The 16,225-nt window shown below is 32.7% G+C and overlaps 1 protein-coding gene across 5 annotated transcripts in view; it reads right to left on the bottom strand.

Moving 5' to 3' along the window:
• Positions 1-16,225, bottom strand: part of Fstl5 (follistatin like 5) — a 624,701-nt gene that overhangs the window by 487,052 nt on the left and 121,424 nt on the right. For 3 of the 5 annotated variants that reach the window (XM_021158305.2, XM_085835826.1, XM_085835825.1), the window contains exon 3: positions 8,303-8,336. In XM_021158305.2, the coding sequence (XP_021013964.1) occupies positions 8,303-8,336 (34 nt within the window). The remainder of the gene's footprint in view (positions 1-8,302; positions 8,337-16,225) is intronic. The other 2 variants (XM_029475620.2, XM_085835827.1) reach the window with 1 other exon arrangement.

Raw genomic sequence — 16,225 nt, forward strand, 5'->3', positions numbered from 1 at the left:
CTCTCCTGCCAAGGTGATAGTTTTGCTCTCTGTTGTTGTGATAAAATTCCCTGGTAAAAGAAAATATACAAAAAAAAAAAAAAATTAGTCATTTGGCTCACAGTTCCAGATTATATTCCATCATTTGGTGGTGTGGTAAACTGAAGCAGCAATTCCATTACATTAATAGTGAAAAACTGAAGAGTTCTGAATACATGCCATTGCTCAAAGTCGTTGTCCAAGAATGGTTCCACTCACAATGGGCAGGTCTTTACATCTCAGTTAACATATTTAACATAATGCCTCCATGAAATAACAGACCTGTTTAATCTACATAGCTCCTCCTTGAGACTCTTAAACTAGGTGACACCAGATTTTGTTGAGTTGTGAGGGAATGCTAACCACCAAAGTCAGCATGCATAAAATTATCAGGTTAACTTTAAACTAGCCAAGCATATATGTGACAGTCTTTACAGTTATTGGTAAGTTCATGACTAGACTTCAAGATTATAAAATACAGTGTTAAAATTCTGCAGACCAGAGACAGCTTAGTTTAGGTTCTTTTTATTTCCCTTTGAAAGTACCTATTATCCATGCCTGTATATGGCCTAACATCACTGTGACTATCAAAACTGCATAATGTATTCTTAGCACACCATTAGCTGTTTCCTGTCCAAAACTAACAATGTCATCAGTTAGTATCTCTGACATAAGGCAGAGTTTCCTTGATTTTCTGTACCCCTATTTGACAAACACCTTGATTTATGTCCCCTTTTTATTTTCTAACTTATAAAATCCTATGTAGTCATTTCCATTGTGAAATATGCTATTTGAATAAATGTAAATCTGTATTCCTGAGCTCATATGTAGCTCCTGAACAAAATATCTCTTATTCCCTTTACTGTGATAACCATGCTATTGTGTTGACATAGAATTAAAGGTAGTCTAAAACAGTCGTGATGGGAAAACTCATTCCTACTTATCATTACATCATTAGTACACTAGATCTCAAGAACTCTTTAAATTTCAATAGAATAATTAAAATAATTAAATAGCATAAACATGAATATAATCGATTCTTTCATGTTGTATATTTATATATTTTAAATTTTTGTAATATGTGTTTTTCTACCATTTTATGTTACATAGCATTCTCTTTTTTTCATTTTTTTTTTTTTTTGGTTTTTCGAGACAGGGTTTCTCTGTATAGCCCTGGCTGTCCTGGAACTCACTTTGTAGACCAGGCTGGCCTCGAACTCAGAAATCTGCCTGCCTCTGCCTCCCAAGTGCTGGGATTAAAGGCCACCGCCCGGCTTTTTTCATTTTTTTTAATTAGGTATTTTCCTTATTTACATTTCCAATGCTATCCCAAAAGTCCCCCATACCCACCCACTCCCCCTTTTTGGTCCTGGCATTACCCTGTACTGGGGCATATAAAGTTTGCAAGTCCAATGGGCCTCTCTTTCCAGTGATGGCCTACTAGGCAGAAACAAGGTGCACAAAAATATATGGTTAAAGGGGCATTATTGAGTTAGTTTACATATAGAACTGGTAGGTTCCAAGTACTCATCTATGTATCAAAGACGTTGAAAATCCAGTAACTCCTCATCCCAAGTGTCTGAAACATCATTAGTCCAAGTTCAGTGCTAAAAGCATCACAGATGCACTGACATGGATTCCATACAATGAGGGTGAAGAACCTCGAGTCTTCTGCTAGTAGACTACAGAGATATGTGCACACTTTCTGAGAAAGATGAGGCAAAGGGAGACCTGTTCACACACCATTTCCCTTGAACCCTGTTCTATCTATTCTGCCAGGTGGAACATACTACCCCTAGTCAGGGTCAGCTTTTCTAAGTTACCTCTCCCTGCATTCCTGCAGAGGCCCCCATAGTTGTGTTTCCTAGATTACTACATCCACTCAAATTGGCAATCAATACCACTCATCAAACATAGATATATTAAAAATGAGTACAAGGTATACATTTAATAATGATGTGAACAATAACTCGGATAATCTAAGATCGTTCATTTTACACAAATGAGTCAAAAGAAAGTAAATGCTTTACCTAATTCAATTCTTAGAGTATATTTACATTAGCAATGAGAAGAAAAAATACAGAGAGCATCATGAAAGGATGAATAATTGAAGATTGTAGCAAGACTCAGCCTTTCACAGAATGTGAGCTCAATTACTCTAATGTCATGAATCATGATCGCTATTAGCAGGAAGGTGGGTGATAGGGTAGGAACCCTTGATCAAATTAAAGACTTGAAATATATAATTAAACAAAGGCAAACAACACTTTGATCGTGGAAAAATATTGCATTGGCATGATGCATTTGAAAGACACATGCATTATTATTCTCATGCATTAGGGTAATTCTACCAATAATTTTGAAAGTTATAATTTTAGTATAAAGTTATAAACTTGGTCACTAATCATAGTATGTAGGACTTTATATATTCACAGGATATATAGAAATATAAATGTATCATAATTTTAAAGGGAAATTTTTATATTTTTCACAAACATTACCAGAGCTGCCAAAGCTGGGTAAAGCATATTTAATTAACAGCACACGAAAAAAACTAAATATAACATCACATTTTTGGTATAACATCTAATTTGCTTTATTTCAAAGAAGCTCAGATACCTCACCAAACATTTAAAATTTATAATACTAAATTTTTGTTGGAGAACAAAACATAGCTAGATATTAAAAAACATTTGATAATATACTCCTTTTAATTAAGTAAATGTCATATTTAATGCACCCAAGTGTCAAAACAAAACAAGAAAGAAAAACAGATAATGAACCATAGAGTTTTTTCTTTGACATATAAAACAGGGACTCCAGTACAACATAAAATTGAAGCATTCAGCCACAAGACCATTTCAGGAAGTAATCATTCAAGAAATTGTTTGTTCTAGCAGAACTATTTCCTTACACTAAATATATAAAACATCAAGTATAAGTTAGGTTTCTTATTGAAATATCAGTTATGTGACTGTATCAAAAGAAAATATACAATTTTTAAAATAAAATCTCTGCTGGAGTCACTTAGCTTTTTTAAAGTTCATAATAAAAGAAGCTTTACATTAGAAATTAAAGGAAAGGTCAATGTTGATAAGGGAGTGTGTGGTTTAAAATGAATCATAAAACCACTGACTTAAAATATAAAAAAACTTAATTATATTTTATTTGAACCATTAAATTATTAAGAAGACAGTCATTTGGAGTCTTTTTTCTCAACATTTCCAACCATGTTATGTTCTTTCTTCTATTACCTTGCACTCACTGGCTGTTAGTGGTTAAGAATTTGCAGCACAAATTATTTTGAACTAAAATAAATGATATGTTGGATAACATGATTTATTGAATGCCTTTGGAAATATAAATAATATAAGAAATTGCTCAAAAGAGACAATATGTTTTGATAAAATAAAATGAACTCTTCTCAGCATAAATAATAAACTTGAACAGTTGCTTTTGGACTCTATTCTACTTGCCTTAATAGAGTCATTCTATAGAAAATGATGTTTGTCTTCCAGGTTGATGTTGCAGGATAACATTAATCAGGATCCTTTAAAATTGTTACAATTTATTTTGATGAATATATTATCTAAAAACTTTCATCCAATATATATGTTTGCCTCTCTTTAAATTTCTCATGTTCTCTTGAATTCCCTACAAATACAATATAGTGTTATTTTGAGAGAGAGACAGAGGCAGAGAGACAGAAAGAGAAAGGGAGAGAGAGAGAACTTACTGTGATGTATTTATGTGTTCAAGAATACTTGCAAGTGTTTCCACCAGTGTGGGTATATGTACAGACTGGATGTTATATTCAGATGTCTTCCTTAGTAATATTTCATATATATGTGTGTGTGTGTGTGTGTGTGTGTGTGTTTGTGTGTGTGGGTGGGTGTGTGTGTATGAAATTGTATTTGACCTGGAGGTAGTCAACTAGACTGGTAGACTGGCCATCTGGATAGTTTTGGAATTCTGTTGTATCTCCCATTACCCCAATGCTGAGGTTTTAGACCCAGACTTCTGCACCCAGTGTGTATTAATAAATGAGTGTTAAGTATGGTCCTTAGATAATCATACTTCTGCAGCAAACATTTTCGCCCAGATGTCTCTTGATGAATTCTTAAAAGATGGAAAGCATATTACTTTAAATCCTAGATAAAGTGACCAAATATATCCCATTGACAGCAAACTTGAAAAAATCTGATGGAATGTGTGTTGGCATCATTCAGATTGTTCACAGTTAATGTGTTAACACATCTCTTCATATATGCAGTAGCAGAAGGGTGAAACTCCAGAAAGCCTGAATCTCTAAGAAATGTCCAAACTGAATTCTTATATCTGTAATAAAATGCACCACTCATCTTTTTTCTCCAAGTATCAATATTACTCATCCTGCAGGACCTAGAATCCCATAGGATGGAAGCTGATGGATGTATTTGTGAAGCATTATTCCACAAAATGAAACAGAAAGATACATCATAATTGTTGATATCACTATCCCACAGAGTTAGGTCCTGGACTACATAAAGGGAAGAAGCAAGCCAAGTAGCATTCATCTCTCTCTGATTCTTGCCTGGGAATAAAAGTGACCTATGGCTTCACACTTCGATACCTGTGCCTTTCTTACCGTGGTGGATTTATCATCCGACTGCAACCCAAAACAAATCCATCCTTCCTTCAGCTGTTTTAGTGAGACATGTAGCAAAAAGAAAATACCTAGTAGAGAGCCTTTTAAGGATTACAATGTTGGGCTGGGAAGATGGCTCACAGGTTAAGAGAACTGGCTGCCCTTCATGAATTCAAATCCCAGCAACCACATGGTGGCTTACAACCATCCTCAATGTGATCTGATACCCTCTTCTGGTGTGTCTGAAGACAGCAACAGAGTATTATATATAATAAATAAATATCTTTTTAAAAAGAGAATTACAGTGTTTTACAATGTGGATTTTTATCATAAAGTTATCCAGAGCACTTATTAAATTATATCTAAAATTCAGATGTGTAAAGAATTTTATTACCATTCAATAAATTGTACTAATATTTACCATACAAATTTGTACGTAGACTAGCTAAATTACTTGTTGAAGCCCACAAAATATAGTTTGTCAGCATAAGACTTAAACAAGATCTATATAAAAGAGTTTTAATGCATTTAATTAATGTCATTCTAAAATAGTTTATTATTATTTTTATTGTTTTGGTTTTTTGAGACAGGGTTTTTCTGTAAAGTCCTGGCTGTCCTGGAACTCACTCTGTAGACCAGGCTGGCCTCGTGAGAAATCCACCTGCCTCTGCCTCCCAAGTGCTGGGATTAAAGGTGTGTGCCACCATGCCCGGCTAAAATAGTATTACTTTAATATTAGAATATAAATGCATCACCTCTCCCTTCCTTGTCCTCCCTTCAAACAATTCCACATATCCCAACTTGTTCTATTTCCAAATTTTTGCCTTCTTTTTATTATTTTTCTTACATACATACATGTATACACATATATGTTCCTAAATGTATAATACAAGCTATTTAGTCTAATGTAACTTTCCATTCACTAACTTTTCAAGTACTTGAAAGAATTGAATTGCATGTTAGACAGTATTTGTACTGTGGCATAAAAGAAAACAACACAAAATAGTAAAGCTTTTATCTTTAAAATCTGAATATAGAAAAAAACATTTCTAATTAAAAATGGCAAATTTCCCAATGTACAACTAATAACTGATTAAATAAAGTGTTATTTATTTAAAATACAACATGCGGCATTTATATATATTATTTCTTTTGATATGATTTACCATTTTTATCATTTTAAACACTAAACCATATTTAACAATATTTGGTGGAGTATTAAAATAATGCCATATGGGTAAATAGTCCTACATAGAGCCTGACATTTATTAGTTATTTAACAAAAAGTTACACCCATGAAGAATGTAACTTAGGTCTCAGAGACTCTTCACTGTAAAATATTAGATTACTCAAACTATAGCTAACTGTAGATGGGATACATATTTTATTTCTATAGTTTCTGAATGAGAAGAACACAGAGTGTTCAGTAAAAAGATGAGAAAGAGAGAGTGTGCTAGATGCATGGGTTTGCTCCTGAGGACGGGTACTAAGCTTTTTATTTATAAAGCAAACGAAAAGATCATTCACATAATTTCACCAAGAGATTATCATAGGCAAACTGTAAATATTTCAATGCTTTAAATTATTTGAGCAACTTTAAGGATTGTCAAGTTGATAGAAACGTAAAGCTATTTGGAAGTCACATATTTTTTCAATCGTATTCAAAATATTGTTTCACCACTGGGTCCAAGGAAACTTAATTTTAATTTGAAGTGTGTAGATGACCAAATAACACACTTCTTTGTGAAATACTGGCAAGTCTTAATGAATTTATTGTGTTACACATTTTAAAATCATCTTCAAATTGAATTATTTGCTAACAGTATTTTTATAAAACTTAATGGACTTCAATGCAATATATGATATACTAATATTATATACACATAATGTCATTGTGAAAGTGTGTTAGAGATAGTCTGACTACAACATCAAACCTTTCAGATATACAACACTGTCTTGATTTCTGTACTGTTATCATTAGCATGAATTGTTGGAAAGACTATGTTAAACAATTGTAAACCTCTCAAATTAGAAATTATATAAATATTCATACCTAACTTATTAAGTATAGAAAATATATACACTAAAACTATTTAGAATTCAAATAAATGCTTTTTCTTGGTTAAATCATATGAACACATAATTTTTAAAATATGAAAATATTATTTTCCAGGACATTTCAAAGAAAGATCACATTCTACAAAAATGGGACCTGTTACACAATTTAAAGTTTATAGGTATTTAAAAATTTGTTTCTACATACATGAAAGAGTACAAATTAAGTTTCATTTGACTGCTTTATAATTTGTTTAGTGGAGAGCACTGGAAACATTAAGTTAGAGTCATTAAGTTGTGGTTCTTGTTATGAGGAAAACCAGGCACAAATGCAGGACATTAGATTTAAGTCTGGACTTAATTCCATGTAATAAAATTGTTTAAATAAATGTGATTAGCTGTTACACAGGAAGTTCACAGAATTACTAGATGAAAATAAGTTATAAAATATTAGTATATATTACAATGATTATTTTCTAAGAAACATACAATTTTCCAAATTGTTTAACAGTTCTTAATAAACTATAGCTTCATGCTGTGGTATTTGTTTTTGTTTTATAAAACACTGACACTAATAAGAGCTATTCTTTAGAAGATAACATTGTTCCCATACCCAACAAAACAATAGTCCTTCTAAGTGAAATAAGCAAGTTCTCGTGTCAGAATTCTTCTCTCATTTACATACAAGTCAGTAATTTTTAAAAAACATCCTGTGTCTGTGAGTTTTGAATCATATGTCAGCTAAGGACAGAGGAAGGTCTAGCAAATATCATCTCAAAAATTTTATTACACTGATAAAACATATTCCCAGACAATACTTGCAAAACATAATTTCTCCTTGATATGGTGTGATTTGTATGTCCAAGGTAATAAAACATCAAGAAGAATGTTTCACTAAACTTATTTATGCTTCAACAACAGAGTTACAAATATGATTTAATGTTAATCTGATACACTGGAGCCCTTCATGGGTAGGAAGATGTGCAATCAGGACATCAGAAATTCAGGTTATTTGAATGTATATCATACAGCACACCTTACAACAGAAATTCTCATTTGCAACCCAAAAGTGTGCACCTCAAATCTAACATTAGTTTGTTGAAGATAAATGTGAATAATAATTTCAGAAACAAAATATGCCATGCTTCCTATTGTGCAAACATAATTTACTTAATTTAATTGCCAACCCAGATTTTCCCATTTCTTATTAGAGACATTTCATGCTATGCTATTATCAATTTAAAAACATTAACAAATATCTTCAGTATTTTACATATAAATAAAGTAAGAAAACAATGGCCCAATAGTGAGTTCATTATATAATGTATTTTGAAAAATATCATTTCTCTATTTATAGATGTGACAAAACACTAAATCTTAGCAACAATAGTTGGGGTGGTAATCTTACCTGGATCATTCTGTGAAGAAAGATTTTTCTCAACAAAGAAGTGTGCTGGACACACAGAATACTCAGAGGTTCAAATCATTTTAGAATTACACATCAGATTTGAATTATAGTATTATAATTGTATCTTAAAGATGCTATTACATAATATTCTATTTAACCTTTCTATTTAATATTTTAAAATATTCATTTCTTACCTTTGATTCTTGAACTTTCTTGACTTTTTTCCTGCTGAAATGGAAACAGAAATAGGTCAAAAATCTTAAAGTGTGTTACTGATAAGCTCGTACAAAGTTTTATCGTTAACATGAGTCAAATGCTGTCTATACATATACCTCAAAAGTTAATTTTGGAAATTATTTATCCAATTAATAATAACTCTTGGTGCACATATATCTGTAAGAAACACATATGTATACATTCCTGATAAATAAAAGGCTAATGAGTAATAGTTATTCATGCCTCTTCAATGCTCATTTCATTTAATCTTAATAGACAGTAATATTTTCTAAATTTGTACTCAAATCAATATTAATTATAAAAATATTGGCAATAGAAAATATTTAAAAATAAAGTTAAAACTCTCATTAAAGTTGAATAAAAACTGCTTTTACTTCAATCTAAATTAGAATTGTTCTTATTTTAAGGCTAATGTTGATAATATATTTTTTAATTAAAATGTTGCTACAGTCAAACTTCTGCATCAAATTGGCATCCTCTTAACTAGCTTTAAATTAAATATTGTGTAATCTGCAACTTCTCAGTTGATTCAAACACAGTTTAGTCTCCTTAAAATTTCAATATCTCATTTAAAATAATTTAAAAACATATCCCAAATAGAATAAGAAATATTAAATATACATATAATCTAGGATTAAATTAATACCAATCAAATGTTTAATAAAAATCTTATGTTGTTACAACCATTCTTTTAAAATTTCAGAAATGAACCCACACATCTATGGTCACTTGATCTTTGACAAGGGAGCTAAAACTAGCCAGTGGAAAAAAGACAGCATTTTCAACAAATGGTGCTGGCACAACTGCGGTTATCATGTAGAAGAATGTGAATTGATCCATTCCTATCTCCTTGCATTAAGGTCAAATCTAAGTGGATCAAGGAACTCCACATAAAACCAGAGACACTAAAACTTATAGAGGAGAAAGTGGGGAAAAGCCTTGAAGATATGGGTACAGGGGGAAAATTCCTGAATAGAACAGCAATGGCTTGTGCTGTAAGATCGAGAATCGACAAATGGGACCTCATAAAATTGCAAAGCTTCTGTAAGGCAAAAGACATTGTCAATAAGACAAAAAGGCCACCAGCAGATTGGGAAAGGATCTTTACCTATCCTAAATCAGATAGGGGACTAATATCCAATATATATAAAATTTCAAACTCAATAAAAACTCAGTTAATTTATACATATATTACATATTATGCATATATATTTAGTTAATCTACTGAAATTTGTCAATTTGAAAGACAATTATATGTGAAATTTCATATCGATATTGATACACATGTAGCTTTTATCACCATATACTCATTTCATATGTGGATTATTTCATATACATAAATTTATACACAATGTTATGCCCTTTGTACATATTCACCCAGATTTCTTCTCTTCACTCTTGTTATTCCTATTGTTTCTCTAGTACAGTTTTACTTCTAGATTTTTTTGCATACACAAATGATTTCTTGTATATATAAAATATTGAACCCCAAACTGAAAGAAAACTAGCAGCATTTGGATTTCTGTGTCTGTCTCATTACCCTCAGTATTACACTAATAAATGGTATCCATGGTCCTGCAAACAACATAATTGTATTCCTCCTTGTGGCTCTAGACATCTCTACTGTAAATGGTGTAGTGTACTACACCATGTTATGAATACTTTTTTAGCCATAATACATTTATGCAATTTTCATGTTTAGTATTTAAAATGTTTTAATGAACATAGATGTAAAATTATCTCAGTGGTGTGATGAGTTCATTTCTTTGTGCACCTCATACTATGTGTTTAGTATTTATTTTCTTCAATTTTGTGCTATCTTTATACACATATCTATTATATCTAAACTAATTTTCATTCTACAGACTCCATATACTGTGTCTTTGCCTATAAGGTGTTCATGCCACTTATTCAGATATCAACATCCCACAAAATTTCGTGAATGTACCAGATACTCTGACTTTGAGAGCCATCACCATTCTTTTTGTAAAGAATCACAGACTTATATTCTCTGGAAAACTGTGACACCAATCTTCTACTTATAATTTCTACTTACAAATATTCTTCCACTGCTGATGGGAGTGCAATCTTTTACAACCACTATGAAAGTCTGTCAGCTTCTCAGAAGATTGGGAATATTTCTACCTCAAAACCCAGCTATACCACTCATGTGCATATACTCAAAAGATGCTCCACTATCCCACAAAGACATTTGCTCAACAATGTTCATAGCAGCTTTATTTGTAATAGCTAGAACTGGAAACAACCTAGATATCTCTCAAGTGGAGAATGGAAACAGAAAATGTGGTTCATTTATATAATGGAATATTATTCAGCTACTACAAATAAGAACATCATGATTTCACATAGATGGAACTAAAAAAATAGTATGATGAGTGAGGTAACCCAGACTAAAACAACACATATGGTCTGTACTCATTTATGAGTGGGCATTAGCCAAAAAGTACAGGATAAACATGCTATAATCAACAGACCCAAAGAAGCAAAATAGCAAGGATGGAACAAGGGAAGATGTCTGAATCTTTCTCAGAAAGGGAAACAAAATAAATATCTGAGTTTGATGGAAGGAGGAAGCTGGGTAGAAGAGGGGATGGGAAGAGTAGGATGGGGAAATCATATGTAGGGAGAGCAGGATGAGATTGGCCTGAGTCTGGGAGGCAATCTCTAGGATGTGCCAGAGTCCTAGATTCAGGAAATGCCCCAGAAGGTCTAAGGGACAACTGTGGCTGAGATTCCTAGCAGTTTATGATAGGAATCCTGAAGTGGCCACTTCCTGCAGCCAGTCAGGACTATCAGCAGAAGAATAAGGACTTCAACCCATTCACAAAGTCAATGACCCAAAATATTTCCTGCCTACAAGAAGTGCAGGGGCAAAAATAGAGAAGACACTGAGTGAATGGCCAGCCAATGACGGCCCCAAATTGAGACCCATCTCATAGGCAAGAACCAATCCCCGACACTCTCAATAATACTCTACTCTGCTTGCAGAAAGGATTCTAGCATGACTCTTCTCTGAGAATCTCCACCCAACAGCCAATGGAAAAATATAAAGAGACCCACCCAAAACATTAAATGGGGCTCAGGGAGTCTTAATGAAAAATTGGGAGAAAGATTGAGGGACCCAGAAAGGACAAGGACTCCACAGGAGGACCAACAGAGTCAACTAACCTACACCCTGCGGGCCTCCCAGAGACTAAATCACCAACCAAAAAGCAAGCATGGGTTGCACCTAGGTCTCCTGCTTATATGTAGCAGACGAGCAGCTTGTTCTTCATGAGGATCCCCCAAACAACTGGAATAGGGTATGTCTTTGACTCTGCTTGCCTTCCTGCCTGCTTGGCTGCTTGGGTGCTTGGCTGCATGTGAAACCTGCACCCCTAAACAGACAGTCTTGTATGGCTTTGGTGGGAGAGGATCTGCTTAGTCCTGACTTGATGTCTGTTGGGGGGAGGGCAGGGATTGACACCTAGAGGATGGCTTCTATATTCTGTATACTCAGATTATAAGAGTCACCTTTATCACCCTTTCTTTTAAAACATATTATTCAGCAATATTTTCTTGTGTATATGTGTGTGTGTATCATACACACATATATAATGCATATGCATATGTATATTTGTATATGTATGTGTGTGTCTGTACTTGTGTAATGTGGGTTAATTAATCTTGAATATTCTCGTATTTTCTATAAAATGGTGGTAACATTGCTGTAGAAATAGTAGAAAGTAAACGTCTTTCTCTGACTTAGCCAATTTGCAACTAAATCCATTTTCTCCCTAACTTCTCCCTTATATTTTAAAAATACAATGAAACAAGATAAATACAGTGAAACACTGGTTCCAAGAAAGAAGGATTCTTAAAGTCTAGAATCCATGGGGGACTATTTCAAGAAAACACATACTTTTTGAAACCTTTAGCTTCTATATAAATAACTGCAGTTTTTATCCAGAGAAGAAAAATAGATCAAATGTTCTAGAATTAAGTATTCAAAAATAGGACAAATATAAAGTTTAATTATCCAGTGAAAGAAAATGGAAAGATAGGAAATTTTAGGATTAAAAACCATGAGAACAAGGAATCATAGACTTTCAGCTAATGCATTATTTATGAAGTAAGTTTTCAATTGCATAGATTCTTCTCAGAGGTCAAGTACAATTATTTCTTAAAAATACCCATTAGAGTTATTGAGCTAGGTAGAATCATTGCCTTCAGATAAAATACTAGTTTGTCTCTCTTGTGGGTTTAGATGTAATATTGGAATTATTCAAATAAGGAAAATGATTCTATAAAATGTACATGCTGATAAAAATTTTATCAAAAAGCTAACTAGTAAGAATGACTTCAGTTATATGTTTTTGTTCACAAGGCTTGTTTCATTTTATCTAGTTGTCATTTATTTTTATGTTGTTATTTTTTTTTTAACCTATGGCAGTAGAGTTTGACAACATCTACATAATGGAAGTAAAGTAAGGTAAAGAAAATCGTAACATTACTGATTTTATATTATTATTAATACAGAGCATGGATAGAAAAAATGTGATAGAAGGAAGATCAGTTTTTGTAATCAATATGTGCGAAAAAAAAAAGCTGAGGTATCCAGGGCTTATCAATTAATTGACTTAGTTCAATATAATAATTTTATTTATATAATGAGAGAAATGGTTAGCTCAATATTGAAGGTTTAGTGGTTTTCCAAATTTCAAGAACCTGACAGTGACTTAAATATATTATTTCAAGAAAAGCAGAATCACATAGGTCAAGACTTGGTCTTCTTGAGCCAATCCTACCTGGTTTCATTCAGCATGATTTTATGATATGTAACTATTGTTTATATTATATGAGGTCAAATAAGCTAAACAGACACTGACACTGTATTTTGCTGTACAGCAATATATTAATACATATTTATATAAATCAGGTTTAATATTGCTTCAAAATATTTTCCGATATGGCAGTCAATTTTTAAAATGAGTATATTTTCCCACCTATAAAATGCATTAAGAGGAACACAACACATTTTTCACTTTGACTTACAGTATATCTTAGAAAAATTTTAAAGCATTGTAATTTTATAATGTAAACAGACACAATAAAAATATAAATCAAAGGGTAAAGTAGCCAACAATCCTTGTGTCATGAATTGTTTAATAATTATTTATTGATTCTACTTTCCTGGGGAATTTAGCTATTATCTTTTCAATCCCAAGCCTTTGATAATGTTATCTTATATCTTTGAAAGCACTTTTGTGACAAGAAAACATTGGAAAGTAAATTGGATGGAAGGATAAATTCAGAAGAATCACTTGGATATAAATAAGTATCTCTTAAAATTTTTAAAGCAATTAAATTAACGTAAAATAGCTAATATAAAATGATTGGTGATTGGTTCTCATGCTTTGATTCAATCAGGAATCTGCATGCCCAAATGTTAAAGGTCCTTGTCCCCAATTGGTTTTTAATCAATCACTAAAGACGCCAAAGGTCAATGGCTGAGCATAGGGCAGGCCATAGAGAGTTGTGCGAGCGAGGACTCAGAGAAGAATGGCAGAGAATCTCCATGACTAGGGCTAGAAGAATGGAACACAGGAGCAGCAGGAGATAAAACCCGCCAACCATGTAAGATTCCATGGAAGTAGCCACTGGCCACTTCCCAGATTGGGCCTGGAATAGCAGAATGTTTTCAAGTGCCAAGCCTTTGGGGTAGCAAGGGCATTTTAAAAAATAAGCTGTTCTATTCAGGAATTTTCCCCCAGTTCCCATATCTTTGAGGCTTTAGTCTTGCAAACTTTATATGCCTCAGTACAGGGGAACGCCAGGGCCAAGAAGTGGGAATGGGTGGGTAGGGGAGTGGCGGGGGGGAGGGTATAGGGGACTTTTGGGATAGCATTTGAAATGTAAGTGAAGAAAATACCTAATAAATTAAAAAAATAAGCTAATGTGTCTTTGCCTTTCATCTGAGGATCTAAAGATAGCTCCTGGGCAGGTGCTTGCATGCCACCCACTGGGAGCCAAAGGGGTATAGCCAAAACTCATCACTACATAGAATTGTATGTTGGTATATACAATTGTTTTATAAGGAAGTAAAGTGGTCCCAAAAGATCTATGGAAATGGTGTATAACCACATATTCCAAGCCACACTGGCAATTTTTAACTTAGCTTACTGTTATCAAAATAGAAAATATAATTAACACTAATAATTATCATGGTTTAAATTTATACCACAAGAATTATTATCATAGTAGGCTAATTAGTTTAAATTCCTTTTCAAAACTTTTATGTCTTTTATTTACTTCCCAAACTAATGCCACCAAAAATAGTCAAGTATGAATTTGAAGAATATGTATATATCATGCTTTATTTCCATATATTGTATAGCATAAACAAAATATTAATCATTGTTAAAACTATTAATGTTACAATGCTTTGAAGTTTATAAATTCATGGAAATGTTCAATAGGAGACTTCTTTAGTATAATTAAGTTATTACAATTTGATAATACATTTATTTTTTAACTTTCTAACATATAAATATGCCAAAATAAACAAGTTTTTTTTCACCTGCTCTCCCATCCAACCTCAGTAACATTTATGTTGCTACAGTTAATTTAATCATAAAAATTCCTGTCAAATAAAATACATGGTAAGTATGAAATAATGCCTATGAGTTATTTTAATCTTGCTGTTATAAAAATACAGCCAGTAAAATATAATGATAAAATTTTTTTGTTTAATTTAAACATAATTTTATTATTTTTTATTTCAAATACATTTTTCTTGGCATTTCAATAGTGTACCTGTTCTTCTATCCCATAAAAAAGACTTTCCTTAGCTCTTGAGTTTCAAACAGCATCTCTATCATTTGGTTATCTTTATAGATGGTATTGCTACCATTAAGGTCACATTTGTGATCATGCCTGTTCCCTTTAGTTTAATGTTGCTTTCCTGGACTATTAGTTTAATGTTGCTTTCCTGGACTAGAGAACTTTGAAATCTCCACTTATCAACCCTCAGACTTTGGTTCTACAATTCAATAGTTGAGTGGCAAGAAAAGGTATGACCTCGTTTACATTAAAAAAAAAAAGAAAAGAAAAAAAGAAAAGGTATGACCACACACACACACACACACAGCATAATAACATATACCAATGAGTGGTGAAATTATACACTGTTTGGAGTAAATTCAGGGTTAATTGAGGTCTTCTTATGATTTTGCATGTGTGAAGGTAAAAAATAAGTAGTGAGAAACTGAAAATCCTTAAAGAGTTGAAGAGATGGTAGGGGAAAGTAGGTTCTTTGCACAGCTAAAAGAAAGAGCAGAGGACATAGCATTGTATTATTGGTTCAGTGTTTCCTTTCATAGGTGGATCCTAACTTGATATATTCAAATTTGTGTACTCAATATGAGAAAACTTATAGAAGAAAAAATTAGACACTAGAAATGGTTCCTTTGGATGGGGGTTATCCTAAGAGAAGGGGATAATACAACATTGATGATGTAAAACAGAATGTTCACATTTGATTGGTGGAAATTTTAAATAGGTATATTGGTATGGTTATATACCAGGTAACAGAGGACAGAGGGCTCACTAGCTCACTAAAACTAATTATGTGTAAAAGCTACTTGGGAATTTAATACTTTGTAATTTAAAACTGTAAGTGTGTATGTGTGAGAGGGGGGGCTAGAGAGGGAGGGAGAGAGAGAGAGAGAGAGAGAGAGAGAGAGAGAGAGAGGATTGTGTAACAATGGGAAGTATTTTGCCTATCTGGTTAACACTTCTCAGCTATCCTAGTATAAGCTGCCTTATAACTGTCTATGTTTATACACATAGACAAATGCAAATTCACACTAGACTCTAAT

This window comes from Mus caroli, unplaced genomic scaffold (assembly GCF_978045245.1).
Source record: "Mus caroli unplaced genomic scaffold, Mus_caroli_1 scaffold_3, whole genome shotgun sequence".
NCBI lineage: Eukaryota > Metazoa > Chordata > Mammalia > Rodentia > Muridae > Mus > Mus caroli.